General features: G+C 50.7%; 7 protein-coding genes across 7 annotated transcripts; 2 read left to right on the top strand and 5 right to left on the bottom strand.

The window, feature by feature from the left end:
- Window positions 1–4,180: 4,180 nt before the first annotated feature.
- Window positions 4,181–4,825, bottom strand: V8C40DRAFT_121010 (uncharacterized protein). The gene is made up of 2 exons (XM_083210936.1): window positions 4,392–4,825; window positions 4,181–4,342 (listed from the first exon to the last, which is right to left on the bottom strand). Exons 1-2 carry the CDS (start codon window positions 4,762–4,764, stop codon window positions 4,332–4,334), a joined length of 384 nt encoding a protein of 127 aa, XP_083068293.1. The 5' UTR covers window positions 4,765–4,825; the 3' UTR covers window positions 4,181–4,331.
- A 735-nt stretch (window positions 4,826–5,560) lies between these two features.
- V8C40DRAFT_270471 (uncharacterized protein) lies at window positions 5,561–7,045 on the bottom strand (the record flags this gene model as incomplete). Its single annotated transcript, XM_083220190.1, has 2 exons — window positions 5,561–5,648; window positions 6,864–7,045. 2 exons carry the CDS (start codon window positions 7,043–7,045, stop codon window positions 5,561–5,563), a joined length of 270 nt encoding a protein of 89 aa, XP_083068292.1.
- A 911-nt stretch (window positions 7,046–7,956) lies between these two features.
- Window positions 7,957–9,818, top strand: V8C40DRAFT_120933 (kinase-like domain-containing protein). The gene is made up of 2 exons (XM_083210934.1): window positions 7,957–8,810; window positions 8,881–9,818. The coding sequence occupies exons 1-2, from the start codon at window positions 8,129–8,131 to the stop codon at window positions 9,753–9,755; spliced, it is 1,557 nt and encodes a 518-aa protein (XP_083068291.1). The 5' UTR covers window positions 7,957–8,128; the 3' UTR covers window positions 9,756–9,818.
- A 318-nt stretch (window positions 9,819–10,136) lies between these two features.
- On the bottom strand, window positions 10,137–10,406 carry V8C40DRAFT_256979 (uncharacterized protein; the record flags this gene model as incomplete). Its single annotated transcript, XM_083218389.1, has 1 exon — window positions 10,137–10,406. A coding segment is annotated over exon 1 (245 nt), but the record flags the coding sequence as incomplete, so codon positions are not given.
- A 1,643-nt stretch (window positions 10,407–12,049) lies between these two features.
- V8C40DRAFT_120959 (uncharacterized protein) lies at window positions 12,050–13,223 on the bottom strand. Its single transcript, XM_083210935.1, has one exon. The coding sequence runs from the start codon at window positions 13,030–13,032 to the stop codon at window positions 12,301–12,303; it is 732 nt and encodes a 243-aa protein (XP_083068289.1). The 5' UTR covers window positions 13,033–13,223; the 3' UTR covers window positions 12,050–12,300.
- An 812-nt stretch (window positions 13,224–14,035) lies between these two features.
- Window positions 14,036–15,017, top strand: V8C40DRAFT_256970 (uncharacterized protein). The gene has a single exon (XM_083218388.1). The coding sequence runs from the start codon at window positions 14,578–14,580 to the stop codon at window positions 14,860–14,862; it is 285 nt and encodes a 94-aa protein (XP_083068288.1). The 5' UTR covers window positions 14,036–14,577; the 3' UTR covers window positions 14,863–15,017.
- Window positions 15,018–18,698: 3,681 nt separating this feature from the next.
- V8C40DRAFT_270469 (sulfotransferase family protein) lies at window positions 18,699–19,647 on the bottom strand (the record flags this gene model as incomplete). The annotated part of the gene is made up of 2 exons (XM_083220189.1): window positions 18,699–19,420; window positions 19,509–19,647. 2 exons carry the CDS (start codon window positions 19,645–19,647, stop codon window positions 18,699–18,701), a joined length of 861 nt encoding a protein of 286 aa, XP_083068287.1.
- Window positions 19,648–21,944: the final 2,297 nt, after the last annotated feature.

Raw genomic sequence — 21,944 nt, 5'->3', positions numbered from 1 at the left:
TCTTGAGCTTCCCTAACGCGATGAATAGAGTAGCCTCTGGATGTGGTTTCATCGTCATCAATGCGCTAATATGCTCTCTCCAGATTCAACCAGACCACATTTCATGAAGTAAACTCATAAGCGGGATTTCGTCATGGGCCATTGTAAACTGTTTTATTCACGTATCACCAAATAAATGAGGTTTTATCACATACTACGGAGCAGTTATCGCTTCGTAATAAGGACCTTAGGTCGTCCCGCCGGGGTAATACGTGAGCGAACTCTTCCCCAGCCCGTCGCTGATCCCATAATCTTCAAAGCATAACAGAGTTCAGGCCACTCGGCCTTTCTTTCCCTGCCAAGGGAAGCCCCAATGGATAATGGCTGACTTGGCACAAAGGGGGGCGATCAGTAAGAAAGAGGAACCGTTATGTCATGTTAGAGTCTTGGTAGTAGTCAGCCATTAACCGACAGCCGTTGAGTTGCCACCAGTCAACAATTAGCTTCCCACTCAGGACCACAGCTCCAAAACGTATGACGCCTCTAATCAGGAACTAGGCTCTTGGAGAAAACAAAGCATTGGATTATCTACACTGAGTAATTCTCCATGTTAATCGCGATCTACCATCTACCCCGCCGGAGCCGTCTTGTTGCTTTTACTTCAGTGGCGTTGGACTTTAACCCGGACCTGGGAAGTAAACTGCCACCAGTCTGGGCAAGTCGGTATCTCCAGATTGCTATCCAGCAATTAACGAGCAGAATTGGGGTTAAGCGAGGGGAGCTCTGGCCACCTCTTGATTATCCCGAGAGAGCTCTTCTCTCACATAGCCCTGGAAGGCTGAGGCTTTTCGTTGCCGGCGTGCGCCATCTCGAAGCTCTAGCTATCGGCGAACCCTCAGCTCTGTCTGTTCCTCGGACGCCAAGAATCATCATAGCTACTAAGGAAAGCAGTTTTATGAACTATGAGTGCCTCTTTACGAATAGTATCTCCGTAGTCGATTTGAAGCGTACTATTCCAGGGTAGGTCATTGTCCTGCTGAACGGCGTCATTTGGATTCTCGAACATGTTATCAGCTTCCATGTCAGCAGCTTGTTTGGCATTACCGAAACTCAAACCAATGTAGCGCTTCAGAACGGATGATCTTATTAATTGATTGCTAACGGCGTCCCCTTTCAGCTCTAACCCATCCATGACAAAGAGTTCAGACCCGAAAACTGCGAACGTAGTCTAGACGCAATCTAGTAGGACGTCATATGTTGTTGGATCATCCAAGCCCAAGCCCACGCCTACGCCCACTAGCCAAGAAGTAAAGTTATTTCCGCTCCCCTTCTTTTGCTTACACGTCAACATCTCCCTTTACGTGCTCAGACATCGCCCGGCCCGATAAAAACGTAGCAAACACATTCCAGAGATTCAATCCGTGTGAACATCGGATTCTCCGGCCCCACATTCCCGATCTCCGTCGTCCGTGTCTCGCTGTATTCCGAGACGGGCAACAGTCTGGAACCAGGGAGAGAGGAGCGCAGAACGCGGCAAAGCCATGTCAAGTGAGCAGGGACAAATCCACAGCCGGAAAAAGAAAATCTCGGCAGCAAAAGAAAGAAGGAAAATTTGACTGGGTCATGCCCACTCGAAACAATGGACAGCTGAGCTATCGACAGGGCGGATGCACTAAGGCAGCTAGTGGAAACTGTGATTTCCATCCTGCACCTAGCGGCCGCAATGGAGTTGCAAAAGGCGGCATTACCGGTGCGGCTCATGAAGAAAAAGGTGACGCCGTCACAGAGGCTCGTACGCACCCGTAAGCAGTCTAAATCCAGAGCAGAGCGCTTGCTCGTGCTGCTCAGTGAGACTGTGGCCCCGGCGAGATGCCGAGATGAGTGGCGTGCCCTGGGCCTGGCCTGGATGACTTGCAGGCAGCCGCAGGGACTAGCTATGCATGAGCCTCCTCGTCCGCATCGCCTTTTTGCCTCCTGGCGTTTCTCCAGGCGCCGGTGGCAGGTTGAGTAGCAGTGTTGGGCTGCTCAATATTGATCCTTGGCTTTATTGGCCATCAGACGTTCCTAAAAACAACATGTTGTAGTTGTGGATGCCTGCTTGTAGCCCTGTTTATGCGGTACCGCCATGTGGTTGTCTCACTTTTTCTTGGGAGCGGCAGGGAGGCAAACGAAAATTTGGTTCGAGGGCATGACCCTGTGCACATGTACTGTAGTGTGATGGCAGTATGCAGGGTTGCTGCAGGCAGAAGACTAGCAGTGGTCAAACTCTACACGTACGAGTTTAGCAACCGGTTTGATGAGCGAGACATTGTTGGCGGCTGGAGAGCTGCATGTCTGTGTAATGGTGGTTAGTCTGCCCAGTTAGACAAGGCGGACTCCAGACTCCGCATCGGCTCATCCGCCATCGGTGTCTATCGATCTCTTGCAGTCGATTGAGAAGGAAAGAGAAAGACTGAAAGAAAGAAAAAACAGGTATTGTATCAGGTATGTGGATCACTTGATATGCAGACTGTACTGTTGCTTTCATCATCCACCGCGATCGATCAATCTGTTTGAAGATCCATGCTTGCTGTTTCGCCTCAAGTAAACTACCCTGATGGGATATATGATGAATGGCGAGACAATCATCAGTCGATCTACGACTTGGTAGCCCTGCTGACAAAGGCCGGTTAGAAAGTTGGTTCGCGAACCTCCAGCCGCCGTCATCTCTCCCGAAACTTGGCCCTAGGATGGTACGCAGACGGCGTTGCTCAGCTGAGGGCCGTTTTGCCACGATACTGCAAAGCCACCACTTGAGAGATAGTGGGCGGCACCTCATTGGATCCCGAAGCCGCTTTTTCCACTTGCCTTGTGTTGCTCCCGGTTTTACCAGATCCAATCATCCAACGCCTTGTTTGGCTCTAGTGCGCGCGGTTGTAAGAGGCATCAGAAGCTGCTGGAATAGCGTGTTTTCCCCCTTTCTCTGATATCGGGACCAGGCAGGGGGCAGGATAGGAACTGTGCCTCTTGGTAGATTTGGCCTCAGGCCACGAGAAAAAACCAATCTTGATGTCACACTGATGGATTCGAGCCAGGGCCAATGTCATGTCGGAACCATCCTAAGCGGAATATGCTCCGTGGACCTAGGCGAAAGGGCTGGTAGGCAATCTATTGAAAGTGCACACATGGGCTCGTAACACTGCTAGCAGCTGTGTAGACTCCGTACTAGTTGGTTCCAGCACCTTGTAAATGGAAACTGGACCAAGTTGGGGCCTGGAGGGATGGAACATGTGAGCAGGTAGTGGCAGTCAATGGCAAATTACCTGGGTGGAGGTCAAGAGGTATAGGGTATGTGTCGGCGGCAGAGCGAAACATGGCTCCAAGTTTGGCATGAGTCTGGTATGAGATGAGTCCAGACAAAATGGCCACTTGGTACAATTGACACGTAATGAGTAGAGTAGAGTGGCACAAAGCCGCTGGAGTTTGTCATGTTAAGCGCCTGCCTGTTTCACTCTCTCTTCAAGACAGCAGAAATGGCCACAAACGAGCAGCCCTGCATATCATATTGGACATGCTTGCTGCACTCCGAGCCGGACGAAGAAGCTCGATCGAAAAAACCATGAAGCCATCGGTTATCAGTCCGTCCACAGTGATGGATCGCCGTGCGGATCGCAATGCAAGGTAAGGCCAAAGGCCCGTGTTCGCTGGCCAGTTGCCAGGGATCCGCAGCAAAGCCGAGAGCCCGTGCTCTGTCGTCCATGCAAGTAGACACACTCACTCTACTGCCAACTTGCACTTAGCAGAGAGTGTCATGGTCATGGTCCATGGCCGGTGGCACGGCAGGATGAGATCGGCGGATCCCAGCAGTGAAAGGATTCGCATTCACGCCGAGTCAAAAGCAAGCACAGGCCACGCAACAAGGACAGGCCCGGCTCCAGAGGCCAGATCCAGGTCTTGCGTTCCCAGGGATGCTATTCCGAAGCCGGCTAGAAGCGGGCCATCCGCTGTGACATGGCGTAGAGAGAAACTAGAGAGAAAAAGAACCCCGGTCGAGAGGCAGGGCGAATGGTGAATGTCGCAGAAGGAAGAAAAAAAGGGGACTGAGACGGGTTGATTCAGAGATGCAGAACAAAACAGCAGACCGCCTGTTTGTGCCGCCCCGTACTGGGTACATATGATACGTGCGGATAGCGGATTTGTCGCACGGACCGTATTCGTATGTGTAGTAGTCTGGACTTGCAAGCGGAGAATCAACGGCCGCAGACTGTGTACGTGGCCAGGCACGTGTACAAGTACCTCGTATCCCTTGCGTCGTTAGCGGGCCAATGACAGCGCCTGGACGGCCCGTCCTTCGCCCAGGGTTCTATCAAGATCTAGACAAACTCTATCGAGTCACGACGTGGACAAAGACCTGCGAGGATCGAATGACTAACTACAGCAACACCAGTGAATTGTGTGTTTGGGGGCATCACGCGGCCGTTCATCTCCGAGACAAGAGGCCACCGAGAGGGAAAAGCAAGCGCCGGGGATGTTTCGAGGCCTTGCCGTGAAGATGGATGGATGGGTGGATGATGGGCGAAATGATGGATGGATGGACAGATGCAACGGGCAGAGATGATGATGCAGCCCCCGAATAATAAACAACATCAACAAAAACAGCAACAGCCACAACAACAGCAACAAGCAGCAAGTCACACCCCCTTGCTCTTCTGCTCCAACACAATCGAAACAAATCGAATCATCAGGGCCATTGGACCCTCTTGGCCTCACACTGATGCACAAGCAGACAAGCCACCAGCCCTCCATCTCTGCCGCAATGCTGCTCGAAAAGCGTCGTGAAAATCAGTCAATCTGCAGGCCGGTACCAACGGCGGCTGCCAAGTGCATCAGGTTGACTGCGCAATATCCCACTTCTGCTTCTCAGTGCCCTTCCATTGGACGCCTCCTTCTTCAACCCCATACATATCATGGACGCAGCACGAGCAAATGCAACCGCAACGGGCCCCGGAGAACAGAGAACAGCCTCACTGTTTGGCCTAGAGGGTGGGGACCGACCTCTGTCTGCCCTTGTCGACTTGAGATTGCTCCAACGGAAAACAAGGCTGGGGCCAAACATTGCATAATTGATCCAAGCCAGACAAGCCAGCGTCGGGTGGGGGACCTGCTGTGACTGTGGCGGGTGATTGGTCTGCTTCCTGCGTCTTCAAAGTGCCTGGCATCACGTCCCAATCAGACGACAACGCCACAGGCGGATGCAAGCCTCCGCTTTTGGCCAGCGCCCTGTGGTCCCTTCATCGGCTGAGCAGTTGGCTCATCTCTGCTGTGGGCGATATTGGCCACGTTTACTCCGTGCTCACACGGGCTCGGTTGCCGCTGGCTCTTCTGCTGCTGGGGTGTTTAGTTCAGCACGGCACAGGACCGAGCGAGAGGGACGAGGACAGGACAGTAGACAGCAAGACGGTGGCGACACTTCTACGGCTCAGGCTCGTTCGTTGTTACGGAGTACAGTGCAATGCACACTCCAGCGGATTCTGGCCACGCTCGCTCGCTTCCAACCCAAAGGACAGTGTCGATGCTTATCCTCCTTTGGCTGGGCTTGCCTTCATCCAACGGCGTCCACGTCCACTAGACCGCCAGCGCAGAGGGACATCGTGATGCCAACGCCGGCCGAGTTGTCGACCACATGGCGCCTAAGTATTATTAGCAGCTGCATTGCATTCCTCAGAATTGCCATTGGCCGACTCTTGCTGTGTTTCCCGCTCTCATTTGGCCAGACAAACGCTGGCACAGGTTGATCCGGAAACCTCACACTCCTGAATCCTACTGTCTGACCGGCAGCGTCTGCACACAACACAAACAAGCACTCCCGACGTGGCGATTCATACTGTGCTGGCAGAGCACTGCAGCGCCGTGCCAGGGTGTAGACTTGGGTCCGCATACCACTCGACCAGTCACGTAGCAGCAGCCATCACCATCCATCTCCTGCATTACTCCTCAAGGCTGGCTCTGCTATTGGTTTGCGGTGGCCATCAATATCACCATCGATGGGGAATGCAATGCACAGATGCATTGTACAGCGGAGATGGCACAGTGTCAACTGAATACTACGCACCCACGGCTCGTCCACCTTTTTTTCCCTCCTTGTTCTTCCTGTCCATGCTGCCATGTTACTGTTTTGGTTGCAGGTGGCAGAGAGTGCTGCATTGCAGCTTTCCTACCCACTGAACTGATGCTGGCCCAATCTCTTACGACGCTTGCTGTCAACTCGAATGGACGCTTGCAGTCATTGATCTACACAAGCAGCCATCCCCCGCTCCAAGTGAGGTGGACGGTGAACTGGGCTACGCGAGGTACAGGTAGTAGCCTCTGTGTCAGAATGACTATTGATCACAGTCAAAGCGATAGGCAGGCAGGCGGGCAGGCAGCATTGCTTCATGCATTTCGGTCTGGCTTGCTGCCTGTTACCCACCAGAACGCCCTGGAGTGAGGGTCAGCGTGTTGTTGTGCGTACTCGTACGTACGGGTATAGACAGACACCAAACAAAATGGAGAAGCCAAGTAAACGGGGCTCGGCCAGTGAGCGAGCGCATTGACGGGCTGCCATTGCTCCAGCAGCCTGAAGTGGGAGCAAGACGAGGACCCGGCGCTTTCGTAGGTATCGACTACTCAACAGAAATCAGCTGCTAGCAGCGAGCAGCGGAGTACACCGGTACTAGGTCACCTCCCGTCTCTTTCATTTTCGTTATTCGCCTCCGCCACGGGCTCAGTGGCCTGACAAGATTCATCCGTCCCATTCCAGTACGTTGTACCGTACTGTAAGTGTAGTCACACTCAGTTGGCCCAAGAGAGCATGGCCAGACGGGCGAGTCAAGCCTTTCCCTATTGACTTTCTCACACTCACTCACAGAACGGAAATGTCATGCCAGTCACGCAGCCGACCATGACGCTTTTGCCAGGCAGTGAAGCGGGTGGGTGGTGGGAAAGCACGCCAGCCAGTCAAGTCGAGCTGTGCAAGTGGCACGGCCTGGTTGATGAGAAGGGTGTTGACCTGCTGTGGCCCGCCGCAGATCCGACGTCCTCGCCCCATTATGGCGGTTCAACCTTTTGACTGTGACACCGTCGAAGCCGACTGGATCGGGGGGGCTGGAATCGCCTAGCTGTTTTCCTTTGGCCACCATGTTGACGTTGTGTGTGGGACCAAGGGTCGCTAGTGCAAGCCGAGCAGAAGGGGGTGTGTTGTGTGAGGGAGGGCGAGCAAGCGGATGACACACAAGTCACAGCGAACCGCTTCATTTGGTGTGTCAGAGTATGCTCGCTCTCGTATATTGCTCAGCGTCGCGCTATGATCCCTGCCTCGTTAGTCTGGTGCCCACCTAAGGCTGTCGACAAACCTTGCAGCGCTGGTTAAGAATAGCTGGCACATTAGCCCCCCCCTGGCCGCCTAAGACAACGCCCATGCCATTCATCTCTTCCAACAGGACCAGGGTCTGATGAGCTTTCCACAGGTGGGTCTCTTGGGTGTGGATGCTCCGCGCAATTCGCAGGGCCCCGAGACGAGAGAAACGGGTACGTTTTGTTCTGGGGTCTGAACACTCGCCCGCCTCGCTCTCTAAGGTCTAGTCACAGATCCACGCCGTGGCCAAGGTCCGGTTTGATATCTACCTCTTGTTGCCCACTCTCGGCCGAGGGTCAATTACACGCATCACCACGTTCACGACATTCCTTCAACGCTCATCTTCCTCTCTCACCTCAATTCAAGTTTTCTTTCTGGATTCCAGGACTCCAGGACCCGTCTCACACCTCTCATACTATTATACATTATTAGTCCGGTACCCTCGACACCCCGAAGCCGTTGACAATTCAACGCCGTTCTTGACCCGTTCGTTCGGCCGTTCGAGAACTTTTTCCTTTGCTGTATGCGGCTGCTTCTGGTATCCCATTGGAACTTCGGCCTGTGATTTATACGGGACCTCCACTCCCGTCGACAACTTCCAAAGGAAAACAAACCCAATCAACTCACTCCGTCCAAAGGATCCTTTTCTTTCTTTTTCCTTTAATTCTTTTTTGTTAATCTAATCCTCTTGCACCTCCCATCTTCGGATCTGGTACTTGACCTTAACCCTTGAGGACCACCGAACCTTTTGGAGAGCCCCCTACCAAGTCGCTTAACATGCAGCACCATGCCCCGTATGGATATCCCACTCCCCCGGCCTCTCCCGCGTACGACAACCCCAAGTGCAACGTCCAACAGCCCTTTGCAACACGCACTTTCCAGCCCAGATGTGTGCCCCTTGCCCCAGAGCAGCGTTTAGGACGTCTTCTCGAGGGTAAGCTCCAGCTGACAGATATCCTTGGTACCGGCGCATATGGCGTCGTCTACACTGCCTTGGATATCAACACTGGAGCTCGGTATGCTGTAAAGTGCCTGAGCAAGTACAATGCCGACGGAACACCACTGGAACGCCGCCAGATTGCCTACCAGCAGCGAGAGATTCGCCTGCACTACCACGCATCGGCGCACCCTAACGTGGTGTCCATGTTGAAGATTGTCGATGACCCTGACTGCATCTATGTTATTCTAGAGTACTGCCCTGAGGGTGACCTCTTCTTGAATATCACTGAGCGCGGCCAGTACGTTGGTAAGGATGAACTCTCTAAGAAGGTGTTCCTTCAGATCCTGGATGCCGTTGAGCACTGCCACAACTTGGGCATCTACCACCGGGACCTCAAGCCTGAGAACATTCTCGTCACCGACAATGGAGAGACCGTCAAGCTGGCCGACTTTGGACTTGCTACCAGTGAGGACCGCTCCGAGGACTACGGATGCGGCTCAACCTTTTACATGAGCCCAGGTAAATATAAACAACCACCTCATAAACACGACAACAAGATGCAATTGGCTAACGGAAATCAACTTGGCAGAGTGCTTGGACCCTTCCGCGAGAAAGCCCTACTACATGTGTGCCCCCAATGATGTCTGGAGTCTGGGAGTCATCCTAGTTAACTTGACTTGCGGACGCAACCCATGGAAGCAGGCTTCCTTTCAAGACTCCACCTATCGCGCATATGTTCGCTCCCAGGACTTTCTTAAGACCATCCTTCCATTGACTGATGAGCTCAATGACATTTTGGGCCGCATCTTCAACCCCAACCCCGAGCACCGGGTGACTCTCTCTGAGCTGCGTAACAGGATCCTTGCTTGTTCCCAGTTCACCGTGCCAGCAGTGCCCACCATGACTCTGCCCACACCCACCACTACCCAAGACCAATACGTTTCCAACGAGGACGCCATAGTCGACGACTATGACTGCGACTCGCCCCTCTCGCCTGTTTCGACTTCGTCCAATGAAGGCTCTCTCATCTCGAGTGTGTCGACCATTGACGACTTTGACAACGATGATGAGGATGAAGACTTCATGGCAGACCAGCAGGACTTGCCTCGGGAGTACATTCCCCAAACCTACGAGCCAGAGGAGTTTGGTGAGCAGCAGCAGCAGCCCGTGTATCACGGCCACGAGTTCGTCCCACAGCAGTACACTGGCCCTGTACCCGTGCCTGTTCTGCATGCTCCCATTGTTCCCGTTCCTGTGGTGGCAGCGCCCATACAACATCTGCCCTGCCAGCAAGTCCCGGTTCCTATTCAGGCACCCATTCCTGTGCAGCCTGCTTGCCAACCCAAATCCTTCTTCCCTCTGTGGGAAGTGGTCAAATACGTTCAGCAGGTGCCAATGATGCAGCACCCTGTGCCTTTTCACCAACAGGTGTCTTTCTTATCATCCCTTCCTGGCTGCTACTAAAGACCAACAACACTCTGGCGAGGGCAATTCAACATTGTAATACTTGTTGGCCTCGTCATTTCAAAAACTTTTCTTTTTATCTTTGGCTTCATTGAACATAATGTTACCGCTACCTTTACACCGGCCTCACAGAACCAAGGCTTGAAGCCAAAGAGCCGAGCTTACATCTTTTTTTAATGCTATACGCATCCGGAACAAAACGGGAAAAAAAGGCGTCTTGACAATTATTACAGCGACAAAATTGGACACTTCATTTTGGAGTGTCAAAAGCCTAATATTCGATTCACAACTTGTATCTATCCACCCATTTTTTTTTTTCTTTTTACGATTCGCCTTTGCCGCACTGGATTTTTCCTTTATAGCGGGGAGTTTTTTGTTCTCTTTTTTTAATCTATAGGATGAGGAGTTTGGGAAGCGTGTCCTTCGTATCAGAGGCATCAGTACCGGCGCAAAGAAATTTGTATGGAGAGAAGACCGCATACAATGCAGTGGCTTTTTGATTTGTTTGGGAAGAATGAAAGACGGGGAGTTATTTGCGAATTTTTTTGATGGAAATGAGAAGGAAACGACGCTTGACGAAAAAAACACACTGATTATGAGAAGGCTCGCTTTGAAGCTGGATCTACTACTACGCATTCATTCGCTACTGGGACGGCAAAGGAAGAATTCCGGTTGTCTTTTTTACTTTTTCTTTTTTGTTTTACGGTGGACTTGGGAAAGACTTTTTTTGGGATGGGAGAACTTGTAAGACTCGGCTCCTGATTTTGGTGTTCTGTTTGTGAGAGATCACACAAAGATAGAAGATTATGGGCCTCAATGGCCCTCGCGGACCTGCTAAAAATTGCTGCCGCAACACGTTTTAACTAAGAAGAGAAGAAGGCCGGCTTTCTAGCCACTGCCTTCAAAACCAAATATACGTTTTATCAGACATTTCCAACTCTTTGTGATTTGACTCCATTCTTGGGTTCTACATGGGCGATGTTCACATTCGAAGTGAGTACCTCTCATGACCCCCCTTCAATCTACTTCGACTATCCTACAGCCTAATACTGCTCCGTATACTCGTATGTATGCACTCAGACGGCAATGGTTTGGGAGACTAACTACCTGAAACGGGAACAAGATACTAGCCATGGGTGGCATCTTGGATGACGCTGAGCATCGACGATGAAAGCGAACGATGGGCAGCCAATGTCACTCACTACCTACCTGACCCAAACACTACCGTGACTCTTTGAATGGAGTAACATGTGGTGCCAACGCCAGCGAGCCAGTTCATCCCCTGAGCTAGTGGCCGCAGGTTCCGGGACCCAGTCACAGATTGACAAGATACAAGGCCATAGAAAGAACGCGCCATTTTTGGAGTAAAAAGGCAAGGCAAGGGGGTGAGAGGAGCAAACCACGCAGCATTAGTCAACCTCAAGTCTAGTCTTGGTCTATCGGTAGTCCTACGGCTGGCTGGGGACTGTGTGCGTGTGTGCTCATGGAGATGGAGATGGAAGTAGTGGGGAACGGAGCGAAGAAGAAAGAGGGGACCGTGTGTTTGATTCTAATCGTGGACTTTGGCGTGGCGCCAGTCTATTCTTTCTCATTCTATCTCAGTCCCGTTTGGAAGAGATGGAAGATGTGGATGACGCCAAGGACAAGTTGAAGCTACGATAGACGAATACTAGCGTAATCCATTTGGATGTGGAGGCTGACGGGATTCTAGGTGCTTTGTTTGGAGAACGTGACAGTTAGTGGATGGGGGCCATTGCCACTAGCAAGACGTGTGTGTCTGAAGCAATACAGTAGGGAAGAAGGGCAAAAAGAGGAGAAAGTCGAAGTGTGTCTAGCTAGCCCAAGGTTAGGTAGGAAAGGCAGAAATTGGCTTTCTCGGTTCTTCCTGGCTCGATGTGACGCTGTGGGGTGGGAGGAGCCGAAGTTCGAACATGGATTGGTGATGAAAAATGGCACTTGGACGAGGCGGGATTAGTCGAGGAGCAGTGGGCAGAGCGGCTTGAGAGAGGGGGATGGGAAGGGAAGGATGAAGATGGGCTACCATTCGAGGAGATTGCAGATGATGATGATGATGTGAGCGAGGAGCCAATGGCTTGGATAGGCGTCGATGCGTGTGGAGATATGGAGCCAAGCAGCTTGTTGATATCCGGGCAGTGTTGGATGGATCATAGAAAAGAAGAGAGGGTCTCGACTGTGTAAGGAGAAGAGCTTCTACTGGCTTAGACGGGAGCGCCTGTTTCGTTCGGGCATAGACTTGGAGAAAAGCTGCTTGATGCTTGATGAGGTGGTGTGGTGAGGTGGTATTCTTGCTGCAAAGGCAGGGGTTGGAGAAGCTGCAGACGAGCAATCCAACGACATCTTGTTTCGTCCTAGCATCAGGTAGCGTCGATGCGGGAAACGAATGGGATTGGAGCAAGACGGGCTTGCAGGAAGCGAGGCAGAGTAGACGGAGATTGGGAAGCTTTGCCCATAACAAGCTAAAGGGATAGACAGAGAGGAGAGTGGCATGAGAATGAGGAAGAAAAAGGTGTGGCGAAGACTGTGCCTAGCGCCTCTGAGCGAGCACATGCATGAGATGAGAGGGGCCAGTTGGTCCTCCTCTTGTTTGTTTGTTAGTTATCCCGGGCCTGACAAATGGGATTGGCGAAAGGGCGAGATTTTGGGTGTGAGGCGGCAGACGATGATTGGGGCGATTTGGGCAGCTCTGCCAAGGGTTGGGTTCGTTCATTGAGCGCGAAAAATACGTGTTAGTGATGTGAAGCTCCATGATAGTGCTGTATGATGCTCGGAATGGCGGGCGGATGCGGTCATGGGCTTTTGGAGATTGGCTTTTTGGTGGGCCGAGACGGCATCTAACTGGAGATTCAAAGGGGATTTGGGCTATCAATATGGATATGCAGGACTGGTTGATTCTGATTTGATGGCCGAGACGAAACTTGTCTGGAAACTTGATTCGGGGGCAGCAAGAAAGATTGCCCAACGATCGGGTGCTTTTCTTTCTCTCTCTGTCTAAGATGTACGTCGGCGGCAGGGCGAGCACAGTTAGCCAGAAAGCAAGGGGATGGACTTTTGACGCAGACATACAGAAGAAAACGATGCAGGGAGCGTCATCCTCCCGCAAAGATGTCACAGACATTTGATCCATCCTGGCTTGGGAACCCGGCCTTTTGCTTTTTTTTGCCCCAGAGTATTGGGATCCCAAGGCTGAAGGCTCCGTCCCGAATACCTGAGCTGCCCTGCCCTGCCCTGGCTTGATTCCCATGTTTAGAGGCGTCATCAGACAGGAATAGTGTGTAAGCCCAGCTAGCTTCTCATCGAAGTGCTGGCCTGGGGGCTTGTTTTTAGTGGTAGAGGGGAATAACAAGGTAACGCGTGTTGGTGTTAGAGGCAGGGCGAAGGAGGAGTTTAGTGGCTGGGGGAAAAACTAGCAGGCATTGATTGTTATTCTTCAAGCCGCTGCCGAATCATCATCTTGCATGGGGTTTCTTTGGTATGGGTGATAAGGAAAAGGAAGCAATGCCTACAGGTCCTCGTACTGTATGCAGCATGGCATGTAAGAGGAGTGAGGGATTGGGGCTGTGGTTGCTTCTTTTTCTGGCCTCCAGGGCTACTATCCTGGGATCCTGGGGAACCCTTGGCAAGCCTGTGTTTCTGCCTTGATGATGTTTGATTCCAGGGTAACGGGACTAACACATTGTGGCTGCAAAGAGAAACAAGAAGGCGTCATGATGGGATTCTCATTCTCCCTTGGCTGGTGTCATCCAGAGCTGCAAAGTGTAAGCCGGCTCTGTTCCGGTAGCGCCATCTCTCTCCTCTCCTCTTTACTGGCTCCTACAGTAGGCTACCGGTCAGCCGTTTTACGCCAAGGCATGATTATCATTATCACGGCACGAAACAATCACATAAAAAACCAAACGAAGAGAAACAGACACACCCCCGTTGTGTGATAGAACCTCACGGGACCATGGGACACGGCAGCATGGGTGAACTAGCAAGGTCGGTCTCTGCATCGGTCTGTCCTCTGACCGGGGTGAACTGAGATTCCCTGGCTGAGAAAGATGACTGCTGAACTTTTTTTCTTTTCCGTCTTCCTTTCTGCTTGTTGGGCCGCAACCCCCTGTCACGCCGCTTCATGCCTCATGGCAGCCTAGCAGAATAAGAGAAAGAGAAAAAAAGCACGGACTCGAGCCCAGCAAGAGGAGAGGCCAATCACAGCATGGCATTGAGCTATTCCTGGGCACTCGGCAGAAGGAAAAGGGCAATGTTCCATGTCAATTGTCATCTGTCTTACTCTTCGGTGATGGAACTAGAGTGGATGGCTTGATCATCACACCGCTTTTGCTTGCGAGCTGAAAAAAGAAAGGAAAGATACAATCAAAAAATAGTAGTATTACAATGGCCAGGATGATGCTAGTAAACTAGGAGAGGAGAAGATATTCTTGGTGACCCAGCTGAAGCGCCAGAAATGACAGGCTGAACATCCAGTGCTAGGCCATGAGCAATAAGCGTGGGAGCCTTTGTTCACCGAAAGCGCGGGGCTGCTTAGGATCTGGCTGATGCTTGAGCAGGGCTTACCGTTGAGAATGTTTTTTGCAGTGCAGGATTATCATTGATTTGCCATAGGATCCTTGTTTGTGGTATGAGTGTAAGTCCGGAGTTGGAATCATGCCGTGCCGCATCTCTCAGGCCGGCTGTAAGTTACCGAGCGGCATTGCATGATGATGCTACACAATATGTAGGACTACGGAATAATACTTGCTCAAGAGACGCGGCACAGGGTTCGAGGCTCAGATCGAGGCAGACAGACGGCGAGGAAGAATGAATGGGCAAAGCAGACTCACTCGCTCACCCTCTCACTCGCTCACCCTCTCACTCACTCATCCACTCCAACTTTGCACACGCTCAGAGTCTCGACTCAAGCTCGCGCACACGGCCGAGTCCGTTTCCGTCCTTGCATGAAATTTGCATGAATCCAATGCAACTCCTCTCCACCGTCGGTCCTCAGGCAACAGAGCGAGAGAGAAAGAGGAAGAGAAAAAAAAAGCACTCATGGCCTCACATTCGCCTGCGTCCAGCTTCTCTGCCACCGCCACGTATTCGCATGTAATGCGCATGTCCCAATAGCGCCACTTGCCAGCATGCATGTCTCTCCAGAAGCGGGAGGCTAAGAAAACCCGCCATGTGCGAAGAGAGAGGGCCAGGCGAACAAGCTGTACTGCGTATGACCACTTATCCTTGCCCGGGGTTACTCGTCTGTTGCTACCCGTTATAGGTGGCATCAGGGCTCTTCTGCTAGCCATGGACGAGTACCACAATGCATGCAGAGAACCTCGGCCAATGTACAAGTACAGTTATCGTATGCCCTTCTGGACGAAAGATGAGTGGACTGAAGGCGAGCAGCAAAGAGGGTCAGGCGGCGTTTGGGCTTTGCGCTACTGCTGGTGACACGAAAGAGCACGCAGTCACATGCGGTGCTTACTGCTTGTGGGAAATAGTGGACTGTTGGTCTCTTTTGTTTTGTCTGTTTTCCTTTTTGTGAGCTCTCATATTGGCCTGTTGCTATGGGTGAGAAGGGGAACGAAAAGGTGAGAGTTGATAGGGTCGACGGGTTCGGTGTTTTTGCTTGGGCTGCTGTGCATGCCAAGTTTGGGCGACAATTCTATGTAGTACCTACTTGTTTTTGGTTCCTTGATTCTGTGTTCACCATGCTTATTTCTTGATTTATTAATTTTCAGGGCACCGTGGCGATGATTGGGTTGCCATCTGTCAGGGCCAAGGACGGAATGGCTCTCGCTTGCAGCATCAGGCACGAGTGTCATTTCTATTCTGTATGATTTGCCGTCCGATGAAGCTCACGCTGCATCGATGCAGTAAGAAGACGGCTCGGAGAGCAAGCACCTCAAGGGGGGGTATCAAGGAGGACTCCGTACGACCATACCAGCCTCAACGTCCACTCTGGGGGGTTACATCCAGAACACGGCAAGCAATGCGGTCAGAAAGATCTCATGTTACAGGTAATTTTTCTCCTTGTTTTTTTTTATTGAACATGCAACCCGAGTCAAACTAGTAGCAAGGAACGGGAACTCAATGGACAAGAACTACTACGACTTACTATCTGCAACTGCCGGGCTGCTCTCCACAATTCGCGGAAGGATGTCGGTCTCCATGTTACATTTACGTGCCATGGCCCTGAATTAGTTAAAGCGATGAGAAGAAGCGGCAGGTTATTTGACTGCTGACTGCCTTTTCGTTTTGTGCTTGTGCTGCGGAGATCTACGCGGTCCACCGGCAGTTGATTGTGTAGTCTCGCTTACAAGCACTGTACAGCAGAGTAGCAGTTGAACTTTGGAATCGTAGATGGGCCTGGATTCCGCGAGATGAAAGGGACGACGCGATTTTAGGCCCGTGTGAAGTTCAGCTGGTGGAATGATAACCAGATGTGCCCATCGGTAGTCTCCCACGTAGCTGAGTCCTAGACCATCTATGTCATCCGCCGACAACATGAAGTGCCGATACTTAGCGCGAGCATCGGTGATACTGTATTCTGTAATACTCCGTTCGAAGTACTGGTTTCTTGGCTTAGACTTGGGCATCGTGCCGACATTGGGCTGCAAAGCACGGTACACGGCCGGTGTCTGATACAAAGGCAGGGCGAAGCGTTGCCTTTTGGCTCTCGGCATCTGCTTTCATTGGCAGAATCTTGGGCGGTCGGGCACGGAGGATCACCGGACCCCCAAGACGCCAAAAGACGCCGTGTGGGAATTGGCAAAGTGCAAAAAGTTTCAAGCCCGACCCGGTGCCATTGCGTTGGAATGAAGCCAGGAGAGGATTTGGCGATGGCGACACAATTTCCCTTCCTCTCCCGCGCTGTATCTACTAGGCTGGCATTGGTCTAGCCAAAGCCACTTTGTGAGATTGTGTGATTTGATCGGGAGACGATCCATTCTTTTGTTCTCAGTGGTGGCAGTGTTGTGTAAAGAAGGACACTGTCCATGTAATGCAAGAAGCAAACAAACCATGGCCGGCTATCGCCCAAAAGTCAAAAACTGTCTTGCTAAGCACGGGATGGCGTTTGACCTCGTTGCCCCAATTGGGCTGAGAAGCTGAAGTGAGGCCACTCTCCATTGTGTCCTTCTCGAGCCCAAGCTGTGGCAAAGGTTTATTGTTGGATTGGTCACGGGGGGTTTTGGTGGAATTAACGGCCGACACGCCGCTCCGGGATGCGGGCGGCCGAGCCGGTACTGCCGGAGTTGCGTAAACTTGCCTCGCCGCGGAGGAAGCAATAGGAGAAGCCCAATAGGGGCAGAGGCAGTAGCAAATCTATTACCCTGTATTTCCGGAGCCATGGAATGTTTGAAGCTTGCGAGATCCGATGCTGGTGCGCAAGCCCACGGGATGGGATTTAGTACAACATGACTTGTGAGGCTGGATCGGGTTGACTAAGTTTTGAGAGATCTGATGCTCGGCGGCGGAGACTTTTACTGCCTAGCCTTCTGTTGAAGGTATCTTGCTTACATATTGAGGACTATAGATACACACGGCATTCGTTTGCCACTTAGTATGAGGCTGCTGGGGAATGTTTCCATCGGTCAACTGTCAAGGAACCGCCGACGCTCAACGGTGGCGATCAAACTAGCAGCCCTGCCTAGGCTCAAACAACTTCATGAACTTCTAAACCTCTACAATTGCCATCGGCCGTATACTCGTCTACTCGCCGACGCAGTTTCCACACATTCCATCTACATGGCAAACTTATCATCACGGAGCCAAACTGATCCCGATGAAGAACTCAACTTCCCGTCTCCTTTCCTTTCCGCGTAACCGGAGTAAACGGAAACAAAAAGGTTCTTCCAAATACATAGCATGCCCGTAGCTCGAAACTGAACCGCCGCCTCTACGTTGCGTAATACTGGAATGACACTCCACGGCATGCCGTGAGCAACGGGATCTGTCATTGCGGTTCCTTTTTGGGATTGAGGATTTTCCCATCACGGACAACCGGGGGGCCATGTTTGCCAAATTTCGGCCTCTTCGGAATCCGATGGCAAAGAGATATGCTCAACCAGGAGGAATGGCTGCCTTGAGGTGCTGTGTCACCATAACTCCTCGGAATCAGTCAGCTCCCCGACGCCACGGTAAATGGACGGAAGGCCCAGACTTCTAGGCATCCCCCATGTTGGTAGACGTAGATTAGGAAACGACGATGCAAGCTGAGTGAGGATTGAGCAAGATACTTTCTCGATATTGCCACGGCTCAACACTAGGGTTTGCCGGAATGTGCTGCTTGGTGAGTGATGATGACGAGGCAAGCGGCATGTGATGGAATTATGGATAGAGAATCCTTTTGCCATGATACATGCTGATGCCGTCTTACAAACGGAATTAGAATGATGGCGAAAGAAGAAAGACTTGGTCAGCAACTTCTGATCATGTGGGCTCTCGAGATTTTGCAAGATCTAAACTCCGATGACCAGGAATCATCCATTTATGTAAGCATCAGCTCACTAATATTGAAGCCTCCGAATTCTTAGCCACCGGAAGTTGTGATGGTTCGGCGCCGGAGGAGTCCTGGCCGAAAACCGGGGTGGGGCCGGATCTATATCCCGGTGTAAAGGTTGAGATACTGGGCAACGGTGGTTGAGTAGATAGCTATGTGAAACTGCATGGATATTAAGGGCCGAAGACTGCTTCCATTCATTAGAATGGGTTTATAGATCGTCACAATGTTGCGAAAGAGTGGCATATTTTGAAACATAATAAATTAATTGTGAGACGAATAAAGAGAATCCCCAACGCCTTTGGAGCCATCAGTGTGGCACCGTATACGTTCTATAACAGATATCCAGAGTCCCTTGGACTCGCTGGACAAACCCAAACTCCAATCCCGATTACAAGCAATGAACTCTAATACAAGAAGATACCAAAATGTACTCAGCTATGACTTTAAAAAAGCCCCAATGCCATTGCTAGTCGATAGAGCATGACCAGAAAGGCGAGAAAAATGATAAAGTTGACAAGGTATCGAAATGCAACGTTCTTCATCTGGTTACGGTTGCGACGCCGAGATCGAGTAACAAAGTCTGAGTTGTCATTGACATTCGGGAACGAACATTCCTTGGGAATGGGCTCGCCCAGGAACTCGCAGAGAGGCCCCCATCCATCAGTAACTCTATACTCCAGCAGGCGATCTTTCGGCACAAGGCTTCTGACCTCCTCATAGTGCTTCCGGAAGACATCCTTGCCACGGTTCGGAAAGTCGCCCTCGAAGAAGGTGTCGAAGAACTTCTTGAGCATGGGGTAGTACATGCTGGCCGCCCAGTCAAAGTTGGAGAGCCAGCGCAGCTCTTGGTCCGTCACGCGCCAGTACACCGTCTTCATGGTTGAAGCGTGCCACGAGTCGACGTCTCGGTTGGTTAAGATGACTTTTGCCTCCGGATAGGCCTCGATGAGTTCTTTGGCGAAGGCGATGGCTGGCCAGTCGCACACGGCTTGTGAAGTACCGAGGAGCTGGTCCCAGTCTTCGCGGGTGAAGGGCTTGCCTTGCTTGTCGTATTTGGCGCAGAGAGCGTCCATCCACATGAGGGCATCTGGAGGATTTTCGATGGAGGTGTTCATCATGTGGTATGTGTCTACATAGCCGAGCTGTTTCATGGCCGCTCGCATGGCTTCTTGAAGTTAGCGATATGGATCATATTATGCTTTGTGGACGAAGATACTAGGATAGAGAACTTGAATCAAATGTAATAGACATACAAGCAGTACCAGTACGACCTAGGCCTAGAATGAGGACTTTCATGGGCACCACACGGCCGAGTTTGCGGCGGTTGATATCGGTATCGCTGGTAAAGATGTCCGTCCGAGGACGAGAGGTGTACTTGGAAGAATACGCCATCCTGAATGTTGTGTATTATGCAGTCTCTGTGGATATAGTGTATTATAAAAGAGTGTTGCTGTATGACAAGGAGCAAGATGTTATAACGAAGGACGCTTGTCAAACGATTAAAGAACGACAACTGAAAGATGAACGTTTAATGAATGAACGACGAGTAATCTGTTCTAGGTACTAAGGGATTTAGCAAGATTTATGTCTCAACACAGAATGAGAGGAGAGCATATCAAAACCGCTATCAACAAGGATCTATGTCAAAATGGGGAAAGCTATGGGCTATCTTTCAGGCAAATGGATATTGCACTTTGCAGATCTAAGTATTAGGGGGTATCTAGACGAAGAAGTGTAGCCGACTCTTGTATCGTAACTACCTAGGTATCAAACTCGAATCGCCTCCTGCTAATCATAGAACCCAGTGTCAACTCACTGGTCATGGTACGAACGGGTCTTCTAATCGTGTTGTATATTTGTCCGTATAGCACAGTCCAAAAAAGTTCAATCTAGAGGGAATGCTCCTGTTTTCGTAGCTCCTCATGTCCACCTTACTGGGGCTATGTTACAGGAAATGATCCATAATAACTATGGATTCTGGTTTAAGATGCCGTGAGTAGTGCTTGAACGACGACGGGGAACGAGTTAGATGTTCCCGGACACGTCATCTCTTTCTATTAGCCATTTGTTGAATCTATGTATGTCTATTATCTAGAAGGGGCTCTGCTATTGATACTACAATGGCCAATTACCTCTGGCACTTTGAATGCTCTTAGAGATAGAATCCAGACAACCCTTTCTTAAGACCAAGGCACAACGTCATCTGGCCAAAATAGATACCGGCACTCACTTGGGCTGTGGCTGGTGTTGATCGAAAATGCCAAGAATGATCATCAGGGACGGGATAAAAAACAACAACAATTCCATCGAATACCAGCCAACCATCTCCTCTATTTCCCCGTTTTGCTGTATCAAGATGATCCACCATCAAGAAACACCGCCGGCTCGTCGGCCCCCGAGTTCCGCACTGTATAGCCGCCACAAAGAGATCGGCATTTCCACAACGACAGCTTACGCGGCAAAATGGATACCATTTCATTTTTTTCTTTGTTTCACATAATAGGCGAGATAATTTGATCAGCTTGTAAGTGCTATGCCTGTAGCCGTTTTGTATCAGTTGCTCAGCCCACGTGTCGGTGCGTTGATATAAAATAAAAGTTGTGAACCATTGCGTGTGTCTGCTTGCGTCACCATTTACACTGAGAAGGAGAACTATAAAACCATTGTAATTGTAATCTTGAAAAATAATGCAAATAACGTATCTGATTATGTTGAGAGAATTACGTTATAATCATTTTATTGACTTCGGCTGAGCGTCCTCGAGAGCTCTCTGTATGTCTTCGAGACGCGGGATATGATAAGCCGTGATTCCTTTCTAGAAGCTGCCTATGCAGGAAAGAGTAAAGAATGATTGGCTGTTAAACTTCTCCCGTTGCTAATGACGATTTTCACGTCTCCTGACTACATGGATAAAGGCGCCCTATTCTTATCCACACGTGGTGCCCCTGATCATCATTTTCCCAAACTGTGAAGCGCTGGAATATGGAAACGCCCCATTTCAACCTCTCACACACCCCATTGGGCCTCGGATCGTCGCTTTTGTAACTCTTGAGAAAAAAAAGAAGAGTTTATTGCTCAAATATTACTTTCTAGACAATACTGGACACACCTGGGCATCACCGATAGTCCGAAGACAAAATGATCAGCACAACTACGCACTGCACATACTCCCTCTCTGCCGAACAGCCTCACACGCCATCCCCTTGATGCTCTGTTAATATCCGCAAAATACTGAACCAGTGGAGCTTCAATTCTCTTGAGCTTGAATGCCAAGACTTTTAAACCCATTCCAGCCGCCACTTTCTCTTTGACTTGCGAAACGGAATTGCCTCCATCATCAAATCATGTGTCCATGCGTTTGCGGATGATCTTCCGCCTGGTTCCCTTATACAGCAAGTTGCGCGTCGTATGCTTCGACTTTGGCGAGTAAAACTCCTGCAGACCTACTTTTTTTCCGATTAGAAGATGGAAAAAAGGGAAATAAGGAAGCGAAGTTGAGCGGAAATCGGAGTGTTTCGGCCCCGATGCAGTGTCGTCACATCTTTCCATCCATCATACAGTCACTCAGGCTTCTCTTCCCAGTATCATCGTCACTTCTTACCCATCAGTTTCTTTCACCTTTGTAATAATTATCAATTTATTTTGCAGTAAATTTTTTTCATTCTCTGTGTTTTATGACACTGAATTTT

The sequence above is a fragment of the Trichoderma camerunense genome, assembly GCF_050948025.1.
Source record: "Trichoderma camerunense strain CBS 138272 chromosome Unknown V8C40scaffold_23, whole genome shotgun sequence".
NCBI lineage: Eukaryota > Fungi > Ascomycota > Sordariomycetes > Hypocreales > Hypocreaceae > Trichoderma > Trichoderma camerunense.
This window is presented reverse-complemented; position numbering and strand designations above follow the sequence as displayed.

Excerpts from the sequence above, each read along its gene's own strand:
- V8C40DRAFT_121010 (XM_083210936.1), bottom strand. The coding sequence starts at position 4,764 with ATGGAGGGCTGGTGGCTTGTCTGCTTGTGCATCAGTGTGAGGCCAAGA.
- V8C40DRAFT_256970 (XM_083218388.1), top strand. The coding sequence starts at position 14,578 with ATGGGCAAAGCAGACTCACTCGCTCACCCTCTCACTCGCTCACCCTCT.
- V8C40DRAFT_120959 (XM_083210935.1), bottom strand. The coding sequence starts at position 13,032 with ATGACGCCTCTAAACATGGGAATCAAGCCAGGGCAGGGCAGGGCAGCT.
- V8C40DRAFT_120933 (XM_083210934.1), top strand. The coding sequence starts at position 8,129 with ATGCAGCACCATGCCCCGTATGGATATCCCACTCCCCCGGCCTCTCCC. Across the intron at positions 8,811-8,880 it reads AACCTTTTACATGAGCCCAG|AGTGCTTGGACCCTTCCGCG; the intron begins GTAAATATAAAC and ends TCAACTTGGCAG.